The sequence below is a fragment of the Nicotiana attenuata genome, chromosome 7 (assembly GCF_001879085.1).
Source record: "Nicotiana attenuata strain UT chromosome 7, NIATTr2, whole genome shotgun sequence".
Taxonomy (NCBI): Eukaryota; Viridiplantae; Streptophyta; class Magnoliopsida; order Solanales; family Solanaceae; genus Nicotiana; species Nicotiana attenuata.
Window position 1 is genome coordinate 50,178,006 of NC_031995.1, and position 13,233 is coordinate 50,191,238.

The 13,233-nt window shown below is 43.6% G+C and overlaps 1 protein-coding gene across 1 annotated transcript; it reads right to left on the reverse strand.

The window, feature by feature from the left end:
- On the reverse strand, positions 7,638-11,263 carry LOC109230033 (RNA-directed DNA polymerase homolog). The gene is made up of 2 exons (XM_019395570.1): positions 10,814-11,263; positions 7,638-7,829 (listed from the first exon to the last, which is right to left on the reverse strand). The coding sequence occupies exons 1-2, from the start codon at positions 11,261-11,263 to the stop codon at positions 7,638-7,640; spliced, it is 642 nt and encodes a 213-aa protein (XP_019251115.1).

The following is a 13,233-nucleotide window of genomic DNA, read 5'->3' on the forward strand; positions in this document are numbered from 1 at the left end:
ACCGTTTTGGTCTCTGCGTACCTTGCTTTCATTGAACCTGCTTCCTGTGAGGTTGTTTTGGATTGCACCTATTTTCCTGTTTTCAAATCAAAGAACAATTTGTCAGTTTGAAACGGTGGTTGGTTTTGTGGCCTTGAGCGTTTCAGTCACTTGATCTCGGCCCTTTCAACTGCAACTGGTTGTTTCCTGAATACCGATTGCATTTCAGACCCCGGAGGACCTCTGGCATGACGGTTGGTCACGTGGAACTCAACCTTTTCGTCTTTATTTTGCCTTTGTAGGCCTTTCACTTCTGACCCTTTTTTCTTCAATTTTTAACTTCGGAGCATCGGGGAACTTTTGGCTCCTCAAACTTGCTGCAACGGCTAGTCGCGTGGGACTTACCTTTTCCAACTTTATTTCGCCTTCGTAGGCCTTTCATTGTTGGCTTCTTTCTTCCAACTTCAATTTCAAAGTATTTGGGGTACATTGGCTTTTCAAACCTTTGTCGAGACGGTTAGCCACGTGGACTTGACCTTTTCAACTTCATTTGCTTTTATAGGCACTTCAATTTGATTTTCTCCTTCCAAGAGTTTTGATTTCGAAGCATCGGCCACCATGGCCAGTCGAGGTCGACTTGATGCCCCTGACGAGGCTGGGTGCCTTTTGCATATTAGTTTGTATCAAATGAGAACCCTGTAAATCAGTCTTACTATCCTTTCTTTGTCTTAGTTTTGGAACAGAGTTAGACCGAAAGGGATTCAAAGAAAACAAACAATGGAATGGAGAATGAGTTTAAAACAAGAAGTGTCCCTTTCGGGGAAAGGAAAGAAGGACTTATCTGGAGTACATGCGGACTTCAATGGACATGACATGCCTTTTGGACTGGATGCTTGATCCGTGCAAACCATCCAACTCTCAGAAATTCATCACAACTTTTGCCTCGAAACCGAGAAACCTTGCCCAGGACTGTGTCAATGTCAGTGACTGAAGATCTTTTTTTTCGATCGGTGGTGCCCTTTGCGGTTTTCACGAGCTGAACACTCTCATTTCTCTTCTCACCATCGCCTTATAGTGCCCTTTGCGAGCTTTCACTAACAAGACTCCCTCATTTTAGTTTCTTTGCTTACTGTCGCCTCACGGTGCCCGTGTGGGTTTTCACCGATAAGACTCTCTCATTTTATTTCCCTCATTTTGTTGTGTCAGATCCAAGTAACTATATTCTCCGATCCTTGAACATTCTCACCGATTGATCGGAAGGACTTGAAAGGATTTGGGTAAAAATGATTTGGACCGAATTACAACTTTGGAACCATTCAGGCGAGATCATTGTCGAACCATTATAACATCTGCCCCAGTTTTACTTTTGGGGGAATTTTGATTTTTATTTTGGTGTGACTGAACCCCAGGGAGAGGCTGCCTACGTATCCTTTTGGAATTAAGTCGAACGTAGTTCAGGGAACTTTGTTTTTTGATTTTCTTTTGTTTTTCTGTTTTGTTTTGTTTTCTCTTTCTTTTTCCTCTTCTTTTTCATTTTATTTTTTTTTCATCTCATTTCCTTTGTCTTTTCTTCCCCTTTTTTATTTTTATTTTTATTCTTCATTTTATTTTTCAATCAATTTTTTTTAATAATTCTTTCAGGTCCAAAGAGGGTAGTCAAAGAAAAGTAACCGGCTCAAAGGGTTTGCAAGGGGTTGATAGTGTTTGGATAGCAAGAACAAAAACCTTCTTCATCCCAATCGGAGAACATTAATGTTATATAGAGGATCCAACATTGTACCTTTTGGCTGCATTTGCATTGACAGTTGTTTCAAGGACATTTCCTTCGATGTATCCCAAATACAACGCACTCTTTTGGCAGTACTCTTGTTGCAATGTATGGACCTTTCTAATCTGGAACCAATTTTCCTTCAGATGTTCCGAGTCTTTGTTTTATTTCCTCAAACTTATCTTCTTTGTATTCTGGCTCTTGATTCATTATTTCGAAGTCTGACATCGTTTTGGGATCTGGGCATAAAGTCCGCAAGCATGTCATATCATTGAAATCTGCATTTAACAGAACTGAAAAGAGAATAAGAAAAGCGAAAAGATTAAGAAAAGAGAATTCCTGGACAATGAAATATTAATTTCACTTGATTTTTTTTGGTTTTTGATGATTTTTTTTTGATTTTGAATTGTAAATATAGAAGGATTTACATCAGAAAGTAAGACAATAAAGTAAAACAACCGGATCACACCCTGAGATAATCCGGACGCAAAAAGGATAGCAAGACTGGCTACTTAGATTCTCGTCTGATGGAGAACTTTCATGCTTGGCGACCGTTTTTTGGCTTTTCTTCTGCCTCGGCAATGGCTGCAATGGCCTTCAGTGCCGGATCAAATTCCTCATCTTTAAAAATCATTCTGACTATTGGCCCGATGTTGTGGGCAGGCAACAGATTGTTCATCACATCAGGAGCTTCTTCATCCCGAAAAACAATTCTTTCAACTTCAATCAAATCTTCAACTGCCTTTTTGAGGGTCCAACAGTCTTCTGTACTGTGTCCCACTGCTCCAGAGTGGTATTCACATCTAGCATCAGCTCGGTGCGTTGGGGACTCAGGGTTCGGCCAGTTCGGAGCCACTGGCTGCAATAGATTTAGCCTGATCAGCTTTTGGAACAAGCTTGAATATGATTCACCAATAGGGGTGAACTGATTCTTTATGAAAGGCTCTCCTAGGCGATGATTGTATTAGGGAACATTTGGTTGAGGATTATATGGAGCTTGGTAAGGATGGGCATTTCTGGGAGGTGGAGCTCGGTATTGTGGATAATATTGTGGCCGCGTGTAAGGTTGCGTGTTCATCACCGCATAGGGAGGCGGTGCCACGACATAAGCATCATCTTGAAGGAGATAATAGTGTGGTGGGACCATAGGAGGCACATATGATTGGCTGAATGATCTGCGGACCCCCCTCGAGCTTGAAGCCATCATGGCTCTCTCCTCACTTCCATTGTTGTTCATCAAACCCTCTGAACCATTCTGAGCAGCCTGTGATGTGGCCTTAAAAGCAGCATGACTAAGATTCGACCTTTTTTTAAACCGTTTTCAACCTTTTCCCCAATTTTGATAGCCTCAGCGAACGGCTTACCCATAGCGGACATCATGTTCTGGAAGTAGTCCGCCTCTTGGGCCTGTATAAAGACCGTGACCATTTCAATTTCGTCCATTGGAGGCTTTACCCTGGCAACTTGCTCATGCCATTTGACAGCATATTCGCGGAAACTTTCTGCGGTTTTCTTTTTCAAATTGGACAAAGAGTTTCTGTCTGGAGCGATGTCCATATTATATTGGAAGTGGCGGATAAAATCTCAAGCCATATCGTCCCACACATGCCAATGGGTAATTTCTTGATCTGTATACCACTCAAAAGCGATTCCGGAGAGGCTTTCCCCAAAATAGGCCACTAACAACTCCTCTTTTCCACCAGCACCCCTTAGCTGGTTACAATATCGTTTCAAATGAGCGACCGGGTCTCCGTGCCCGTCGTAATTTTCAAATTTTGGCATCTTGAAGCCAGCTGGCAAGTGGACATGGGGAAACATACAGAGGTCGGAGTATGAGACACTCTTTTGGCCACTCAGGCCTTGCATGTTTTTCAGGATTTGTTCCAGGCTCTTCATCTTTCGAGCCATTTCCTCTTGCTCAGGATTTTTAACAACCTTTTTTTGCTCCATCGAGAGATCATATTGCGGAGGTTGAGTGAAAGAGTATGGGGTCACATATGCTATTTCTGACTAAAGTTGTGGACCCTGAAAAGTGAACATTGGAGGCTCAACATACGCCCGTGGTAAAGTTGGTTATGCTCTAGTGCAGACTGGTGCTGTAGAGAACAATATTGGAGATGCCCAGGAAAATGGCGCCTGGGGGCGAACCAAAGAAGGCATTCCAGGAACATTGGACAGCATTGGAAGGTGCCCGCATGGGATGAGCGGGTTGGGCACAGGGGCGTTGGTAACCTCACCTGACCTGGGGATCAACTCAGGGAATCTAGGGATTGCACTTGGCGGTTCCCTACCGTTAGACCAGGCGTCCCACATTTCCAATATGCGGAGACACAACATCCTATTCTCTTCAGCAGCTGCTGATTCTAGCTACAGAATAGCCGATGCCGGGCTATCCTCAGGACTGATGATTGGTAGATTGCTTGCGGAGGCCATCTGTGCTTTTGGATCTTGTGAAGGAGGGGAGGCTAGACTACCAACAAAACCAACCACCATGACCTGGCTAGTTTGCACACCCAACAACCTTGTTAGTTTTGAGACGCTTAACAGATAGGAAATCGCACGTTTGGATGCAATGCACCTAAACAGTTAAACGTTTCTACCATGTGTTTGAACGGTTGCATGTTTCATCCCGGCCTTAATTAACCCTTTTCACTCTGTACCTCTTTTCTTTTATTTCTGCCTCTCTTTAATCACTCTTGATTTTTTTTTATTTCGTTTCTGTCGCTCTTTTATTTTTTGGCACTCTTTTTTTTTGTCGCTCTTTTCTTTCTTTTTCACTCAATTTTTCTTTCTCTATTTTTATTCAAATTTTTTTTTTCACTCAGTTGATTTTATGGCTATGATCGAATCCGATGAGGATTGCTTACGTATCATGATGCCGCATGAATCAGATCTTGCGTAGTTCGGGAAGATCAGGAACAAGGTAAATGAGCTAACACGTCTTTTTTTTGTTTGTTTACTTTTTATAAAATTCAGACCATGAAAGCTTTAAGAAAAAGAAAAACATTCTTTTTGAAAAAAAAAATTGGTTGTTTTTTTTTTTCTTTTTGGAATTTTCGAAAAAAATGCTTTAAAAGAAGAAGGAAATATTTTTTTGGAAATTTGATTTTGATTTTTCTTTTATTTTTTGAAAGAAAGACTTCTAAAAATTCCTTTTCTTTTGATTTGAACTTTGGGAGTTTCAAAAGTAAAAGGAAAATATTTTTGTTTGAATTTTCATTTGTTTTCTCTTTTTCTAAAGAAGAAAGGAAATATTTTTGGATTTTGGATGTTGCCTCTTAATTTTTGACAGAGGGACCTTTCAAGAAAATATTTTGGATTTCTGAGTTTCTATTTATTTACAAAAGCACTTCTAAAGAAAAACGAAAATATTTTTGGACTTCAATTTTTCAATTTTTTTTTTGACATTTATGAAAGAAAGACTTTTAAACAAGGAAAAGAATTTATTTTCGAATTTTTTTTTGGATTTTGAGAAAAATACTTCAAAATAAAGGAAACCCGTAATTTATATTTTGATTTTTTATTGATTTTTCTTTTATTTATTTATTTTTCCGTATGAAAGACTTCAGAAAGAAGGAAACTTTTTTTTTTTTGAATTTAAAAATCTTTTTTTTTCAAATTTTCTAAGAAAATGCTTCTAAAGAAGGAATTAAAGGAAAGTATTTTTGGAGTTTTTAAAAATTGAGGCCGGAACCGATGAGGTTTGCCTACGTATCTCACATCCGGTGAGAATCAGACCCGCGTAGTTCGGTCAGTTTTGACGGAACAGGAAAGTATGAATTATTTTGAAATGACCTTTTCTTTTTCTACTTTTTTTTCAAAAATCCGGCAGAGTTTCGGGATATTTCAAATACCTACCTCTCACTCTTCTTTTTCTTTGTTTTTCTCTCCTTTTTTCCTTTTTTTTTATTTTCTTTTCCTATTCTAGAAGCCGGTCAACAAGCAAGCAGAAACAAACTCTCACGACCCGGATTTCCCATCCTCGGGAGTCGTGATGGCGCCTACTCGTGAAAGCTAGGCAAGCCGAGTATTATAGATTCATTAACATTTTTGCTTAGCCTTTTTAACAGTTCAATATAACAGTTGATCTAGAGAGAAATAATTATAATAAACAGAAATGCGGAAGACGAAGACTAATAGTTTAGCCATATACTAGTGCAGAATCCAACATACAACTCTACCCAGAATTTGGTGTCACAATGTCACGGACTATCTATGAATACTACAAACAGTGGTCCGAAAGATAAATACAAAGTTGTCTCTGAAATACATAAAAGAAACAGAATGGAAAGATAGAAGAAGACGCCAGGGCCTGCGGACGCCTGCAAGACTACCTCGGGTCTCCGCCAGTGGACTGAAGGCAGCAACCTCACTGTGGTCCAAAAGCTATAGCACCGGGATCTGCACACAGTGCAGAGTGTAGTATCAGCACAACCGACCCCATGTGCTGGTAAGTGTCTAGCCTAACCTCGGCGAAGTAGTGACGAGGCTAGGACAAGACTACCAAATAAACCTCTGTAGTTATATCATATACAACAAATAATAACGACAGAAATAAGCAATTAAAGACGGGGAGGGGGAACATGCTGTGGGGAATATCAAGTACCAACAGAATCTCAGGAGAAAAACATAAAGAACATCTTAAATTTCATGCCAGCCAGAATAAGGAATCAGTAATGAATCTATAACCACTTTTGTCCTTTATTGTTGCGGCGCGCAACCCGATCCAAATCATATATCACTGTTGCGGCGTGCAACCCGATCCAAATCATATATCACTGTTGCGGCGTGCAACCCGATCCAAATCATATATCACTGTTGCGGCGTGCAACCCGATCCAAATCATATATCACTGTTGCGGCGTGCAACCCGACCCCTCATGTCCTCTATTATTACTCCTTGTTGCGGCGTGCAACCCGATCCCATATATTATTGTTGCGGCGAGCAACCCGATCCAAATATACAAATCAACACTAATCACAAAAGAATCCCGGCAAGCAATATCCCGGTAAGGGAACCAACAACAAGAATAAACACATTCCGGCAATGGAAATAACAGTAAGAATCAAAATATGTCCCGGCAAGGGAATCAGCTATAACCAAACCTATGCCAACAATTAACTTCACAAATGAAACCTCAACTGGAGCCAATGCTCTACAATGTCCAATTACCAAGAATACTTCCATAACGGAGTCACAGCATTCATGTATAAGACTCACGGGCATGCTTGACACCAACGTATAGGTACTCGTCGCCACACCTATACGTCGTACTCATCAATTAACACATAGCAAATAAGACCACGACTCCCATTTCTTCAAGCTGAGGTTAGACCAAATACTTACCTCAATGCCACAAACACAATCAAGCCTCTACTACCGCTTTACCCATCGATTCCACCACCAATTCGCTTGTATCTAGCCACAATATACTTAACGATATCAATAAATGCTAAATGAATCAATTATAATGCATGAAAATAGATTTTCTAATGATTTCCCCAAAAATCAAAAATTGACCCCGGGCCCACATGGTCAAAACCCGAGGTTCGAACTAGAACCCGTTACCCATTCACCCACGAACTCAAATATATAATTTGTTTTGAAATCGGACCTCAAATCGAGGTCCAAATCCCCAAAATTTGAAAATCCTAAGTTCTACCCAAAAATCCCAATTTCCCCCATGAAAATCCTTGATTTTGAATTGAAATCGTGTGAAAGATGTTATGGATTGAAGAAAACGAGTTAGAAACGACTTACAATTGATTTGGAGAATAACTTTTCTTTGGAAAATCGCCCAAGAGAGCTTAGGATTGGAGAGAGTTTGAAAAATGAAGAAAAATTCATCTAAGTTTGATTTTACACAGGCGCAGATATCGCATTTGCGATGTCATGTTCGCAAATGCAAGCTTGCAATTACAGCCAAAGCTTCGCAATTGCGAAGGAAGGCCTGCCTCTGCTTTCTTCGCAAATGCGAACAATTGTTCGCAATTACGGTGCCTGCTAAGGTCGCATTTGCGACATGAGCCTCGCAAATGCGAAGGTCTCCCTCTCCCAGCCCATCATTGCAATTGCGATGTTTCTTCGCAAATGCGAGCTCGCATTTGCGAGCCAGGCTTTGCAATTGCGAAGCCTGCAGACCTGCAACACAACAGCGATTTTCCTAAGTCCAATTTCACTCCGTGGCCTATCAAAAACTCACCCGAGCCCTCGGGGCTCCAAACCAAACATGCACGCAAGTCTAAAAACATCATACGGACTTGCTCATGCGATCAAATCATCAAAATAACATCAGTAACTATGAATTAAACCTCAAATTCATGAAATCACTCAAGAACATCAAAATTTCCAATTTCTCAAATAAAGGTCCGATTTATACTAAACGAACTCCGATTCTTACCAAACTTCATAGATTCAACTTAATTATTATATAAGACCTGTACCGGGCTCCGGAACCAAAATACGGGCCCGATACCATCAATTCTAACACATTTAAGTTTCCAAAAACTCTTAAAATTTTAGTTAAACAATTTTCTTCAAAAATTCATTCTCGGGCTCGGGACCTCGGAATTCAATTCCGGGCATACGCCCAAGTCCTATATTTTTCTACGGACCCTCCGGGACCGTCAAATCATGGGTCCAGATAGGTTTACCCAAAATGTTGACCGAAGTCAACTTAAATTCAATTTTAAAGGCCAAATTAGCATTTTTATCAAATTTTCACATAAAAGCGTTTCGGATATACGCCTGGACCGCCCACGCAAATCGAGGTGAGATAAAAGGAGGCTTTTAAGGCCTCGGAACACAGAATTAACTTGTAAATCAAGTTGACCTTTAGGGTCATCACATCCTCCACCTCTAAAACAACCGTTCGTACGCACATAGAAAAGAAGTACCTGAGTCGGGGAAAAGATGGGGATATCGGCTCCGCATATCGGACTCGGACTCCCAGGTAGTTGCCTTGGCAGGCTGACCTCTCCACTGAACAAGAACTGAAGGGAACTTCTTCGATCTCAACTGACGGACCTGTCGGTTTAGAATAGCTACCGGCTCCTCCTCATAGGTCAAGTACTTGTCCAAATGGACAGTGCTGAAGTCCAACACGTGAGATGGATCGTCGTGATACTTCCGAAGCATGGACACATGAAATACTGGATGCACGGCTGATAAACTCAGCGGCAACGCAAGTCTGTAAGCCACCTCTCCCACTCGATCAAGAATCTCAAACGCCCAATGAATCTAGGGCTTAGCTTGCCCTTCTTCCCAAATTTCATCACGCCCTTCATGGGCGACACCCGGAGCAACACTCGCTCTCCGACCATGAATTCCACATCACGAACCTTGCGGTCGGCATAACTCTTCTGCCTAGACTAAGCTGAATGAACCCTATCCTGAATGATCTTCACCTTATCCAAGGCATCCTGAACTAAATCTGTACCGAACAACCGAGCCTCTCCCGGCTCAAACCACCCAATCGGCGACCGACACCGCCTACCATATAATGCCTCATAGAGGGCCATCTAAATGCTAGACTGGTAGCTGTTGTTGTAGGCAAACTCTGCTAATGGCAAGAACTGGTCCCAAGAACCTCCAAAATCTGAATAGTACGCTCGGACTGGCCGTCTGTCTGAGGATGAAGTGATGTGCTCAACTCGACCCGAGTACCCAATTCACGCTGAACTTCCCTCCAGAAATGTGAGGTAATCTGCGTACCCCGGTCAGAAAGGATAGACACGGGCACGCCATGAAGACGACAATCTCCCCGATATAGATCTCAACCAACCGCTCCGAGGAATAGGAAACTGCCTCAGGAATGAAATGCGCTGACTTGGTCAGCCTATCAACAATAACCCATACTGCATCGAACTTCCTCTGAGTCTGTGGGAGTCCAACAACGAAGTCCATAGTGATACGCTCCCACTTCCACTCAGGAATCTCACTCTTCTGGAACAAACCACCAGGTCTCTGATGCTCGTACTTTACCTGCTGATAATTCAAACACCGAGCTACATAGGCAACAATGTCCTTCTTCATCCTTCTCCACCAATAATGCTGCCGCAAATCCTGATACATCTTAGCGGCGCCCGGATGAATAGAATTTCGGGAACTGTGGGCCTCCTCTAGAATCAACTCACGAAGTCCATCCACATTAGGCACACAAATACGACCATGCATCCTCAAAACTCCATCATCTCCAACTGTAACCTGCTTGGCACCCCCGTGCCGCACTGTGTCTCTAAGGACACACAAATGAGGATCATCATACTGTCGATCTCTGATACGCTCAAATAATGAGGAACGAGCGACTGTGCAAGCTAACACGCGACTGGGCTCAGAAACATTCAACCTCACGAACTGATTGGCCAAAGCCTGAACATCCAAAGCAAGCGGTCTCTCACCGACCGGAATATACACAAGACTGCCCATACTGGCTGGCTTTCTACTCAAAGCATCGGCCACCACATTGGCCTTCCCCGGATGATATAAGATGGTGATATCATAGTCTTTCAACAGCTCCAACCACCTCCTCTGCCTCAAATTTAGCTCCTTCTGCTCGAACAAGTACTGTAGACTCTTGTGATCCGTGAACACCTCACATGACACGCCATACAAATAGTGCCTCCAAATCTTCAGCGCGTGAACAATGGCTGCTAGCTCCAAATCATGAACTGGATAATTTTTCTCATGAATCTTCAACTGTCGCTAAGCATAAGCAATGACCTTGCCATCCTGCATCAACACCGCACCAAGTCCAATACGAGATGCGTCACAAGACACTGTATATGGCCCTGAACCTGTGGACAAAACCAACACTGGTGTCGTAGTCAAAGCTGTCTTGAGCTTCTGAAAGCTCGCCTTACACTCGTCCGACCACCTGAACTGAGCACCCTTCTCGGTCAACCTGGTCATCGGGGCTGCAATAGATGAAAACCCCTCCACAAACCGACGGTAGTAGCCTGCCAAACCCAAGAAACTCCAGATCTCTGTAGCTGATGCGGGTCGAGGCCAGTTCTTGACTGCCTCTATCTTCTTCGGATCCACCTGAGTACCCTCTGCTGATACAACGTGGCCCAAGAATGCAACGGAACTCAACCAGAACTCACACTTCGAAAACTTAGCATACAACTGACTATCTCTCAAAGTCTGAAGAACAACTCTCAGATGCTGTTCATGCTCCTCCCGGCTGCGGGAATAGATCAAAATATCATCAATGAAGACTATCGTGAAGGAATCCAAATAAGGCCTGAATACTCGGTTCATCAAATCCATGAAAGCTGCTGGGGCATTTGTCAATCCGAATGACATCACCAAGAACTCATAATGCCCGTACCGAGTGCGGAAAGCTGTCTTAGGGACATCGGATGCCCTAATCCTCAACTGATGGTAGCCAGATCTCAAGTCGATCTTAGAAAATACTTGGGCACCCTGAAGCTGGTAAAACAAATCATCAATCTTCGGCAATGGGTACTTATTCTTGATTGTGACCTTGTTCAATTGCTGGTAATCTATACACATCCTCATCGATCCGTCCTTCTTCTTAACAAACAACACCGGCGCACCCCAAGGAGAGACACTAGGCCTAATAAAGCCCTTATCAAGCAAGTCTTGTAGCTGCTCCTTCAATTCTTTCAACTCAGGCGGGGCCATACGATACGGCAGAATAGAAATGGGCTGAGTTCCCGGAGCCAAATCAATGCAGAAGTCAATATCCCTGTCGGGTGGCATACCCGGTAGGTCTGAAGGAAATACCTCAGGAAACTCACGAACCACTAGCACAGAATCTATAGGAGGGACCTCGGCACTAGAATCACGAACATACGCCAAATAGGCAAAACATCCCTTATCAACCATACGCCGAGCCTTCATATATAAGATAACCCTACAGCTATAATGACTATGAGTCCCTCTCCACTCTAAACAAGGTAAACCCGGCAAGGCTAAGGTCACAGTCTTGGCATGACAATCCAAGATAGCGTGGTAAGGTGATAACCAGTCCATCCCCAATATGACATCAAAATCAACCATATCCAAAAGTAACAAATCTACTCGAGTCTCAAGACCCCCAATCAAAACTATATAGGAATGATGGACATGATCTACCATAATAGAATCACCCACCAGTGTAGACACATATACGGGAGCACTCAAGGAATCACTAGGCATGACCAGACATGGTGCAAAATAAGATGACACATAGGAGTATGTAGATCCTGGATCAAATAGAAATGAAGCATCCCTACTACAAACCAGAACAGTACCTGTGATAACTGCATCGGAGGCCTTCACCTCAGGTCTGCCTGGCAGAGCATAACATCGGGGCTAGGCCTTACCACTCTGAGCTATGTCTCTGGAACGACCTCCTGCTAGCTGGCCTCCACCTCTAGCGGCCTGACCTCCACCTCTAATACCTCTACCTCCACCTCTAGCACCTCTACCCCCACCCCTAGCTGGCTGAGCGGGCGGTGGAACAGCTGGTGCCTGAACCATGGCACGGGAACCCTACTGCTGCGACTGAACACCCACTAATCTCGGATAAGATCTTCGAATATGACCATACTCACCGCACTCGAAGCATCCACCTGAGTGCTGCGGCTGAGGAAACTGAGACTGACCCTGGCAAGCCGGCTGACCATGAGAATAGCTCTGAAGAGAAGGTGCTCTGATAGGAGCCGATGGTGCACAGTAGGACTGCTGATCAGAATACTGCATATGAGAACCACGGCCACCTGGAGCACCATGAGAAGTCTGAAGTGATGAATTAAACGGCCTGGGGGGATGGCCCCTACCAAAAGAATCCCTGCCTCCAGAGGAGGCACCACTGAATCTGCCTGAATGACGGGGCCTCTTGTCAGACCCCTGACCACTCCCCTGCGATAGAACCATCTCCACTCTCCTGGCCATATTGGCCGCATCCTGGAAAGAAATCTCGCTCCCAGTCTCCTTAGCCATCTGCAATCGAATCGGCTGAGCGAGACCCTCAATGAACTTCCTCACCCTCTCTCTCTCTCTCTCTCTCTCTCTCTCTCTCGATGGGAAGTATAATAAGAGCATGACGGGCCAAAGCAATGAATCTGGTCTCGTACTGAGTGATGGTCATAGAACCCTGCTGGATACGCTCAAACTGCCTCTGATAGTCCTCCCTCTGAGTGATAGGAAGAAACTTCTCCAGAAACAGCTGAGAGAACTGATCCCAAGCCAAGGCAGGCGACCCAGCTGGCCTAGCCAAACAATAATCTCTCCACCAAGTCTTGGTGGAACCTGACATGCGAAAAGCAGCAAAGTCGACCCCTTTGGTCTCCACTATCCCCATGTTCCGAAGAACTTCATGACAGCTGTCTATGTAATCCTGGGGATCCTCTAAAGATGTACCACCATAAGTAGTAGTGAACAGCTTGGTGAACCTATCTAACCTCCATAAAGCATCGGCAGACATAGCTGCTCCCTCACCGGTTTGAGTTACCACACCCGGCTGAACTGCTCCAACT

Excerpts from the sequence above, each read along its gene's own strand:
- LOC109230033 (XM_019395570.1), bottom strand. The coding sequence starts at position 11,263 with ATGTGTATAGATTACCAGCAATTGAACAAGGTCACAATCAAGAATAAG. Across the intron at positions 7,830-10,813 it reads CCGTTGCATTCTTGGGCCAC|AAACATCGCAATTGCAATGA; the intron begins GTTGTATCAGCA and ends GCATTTGCGAAG.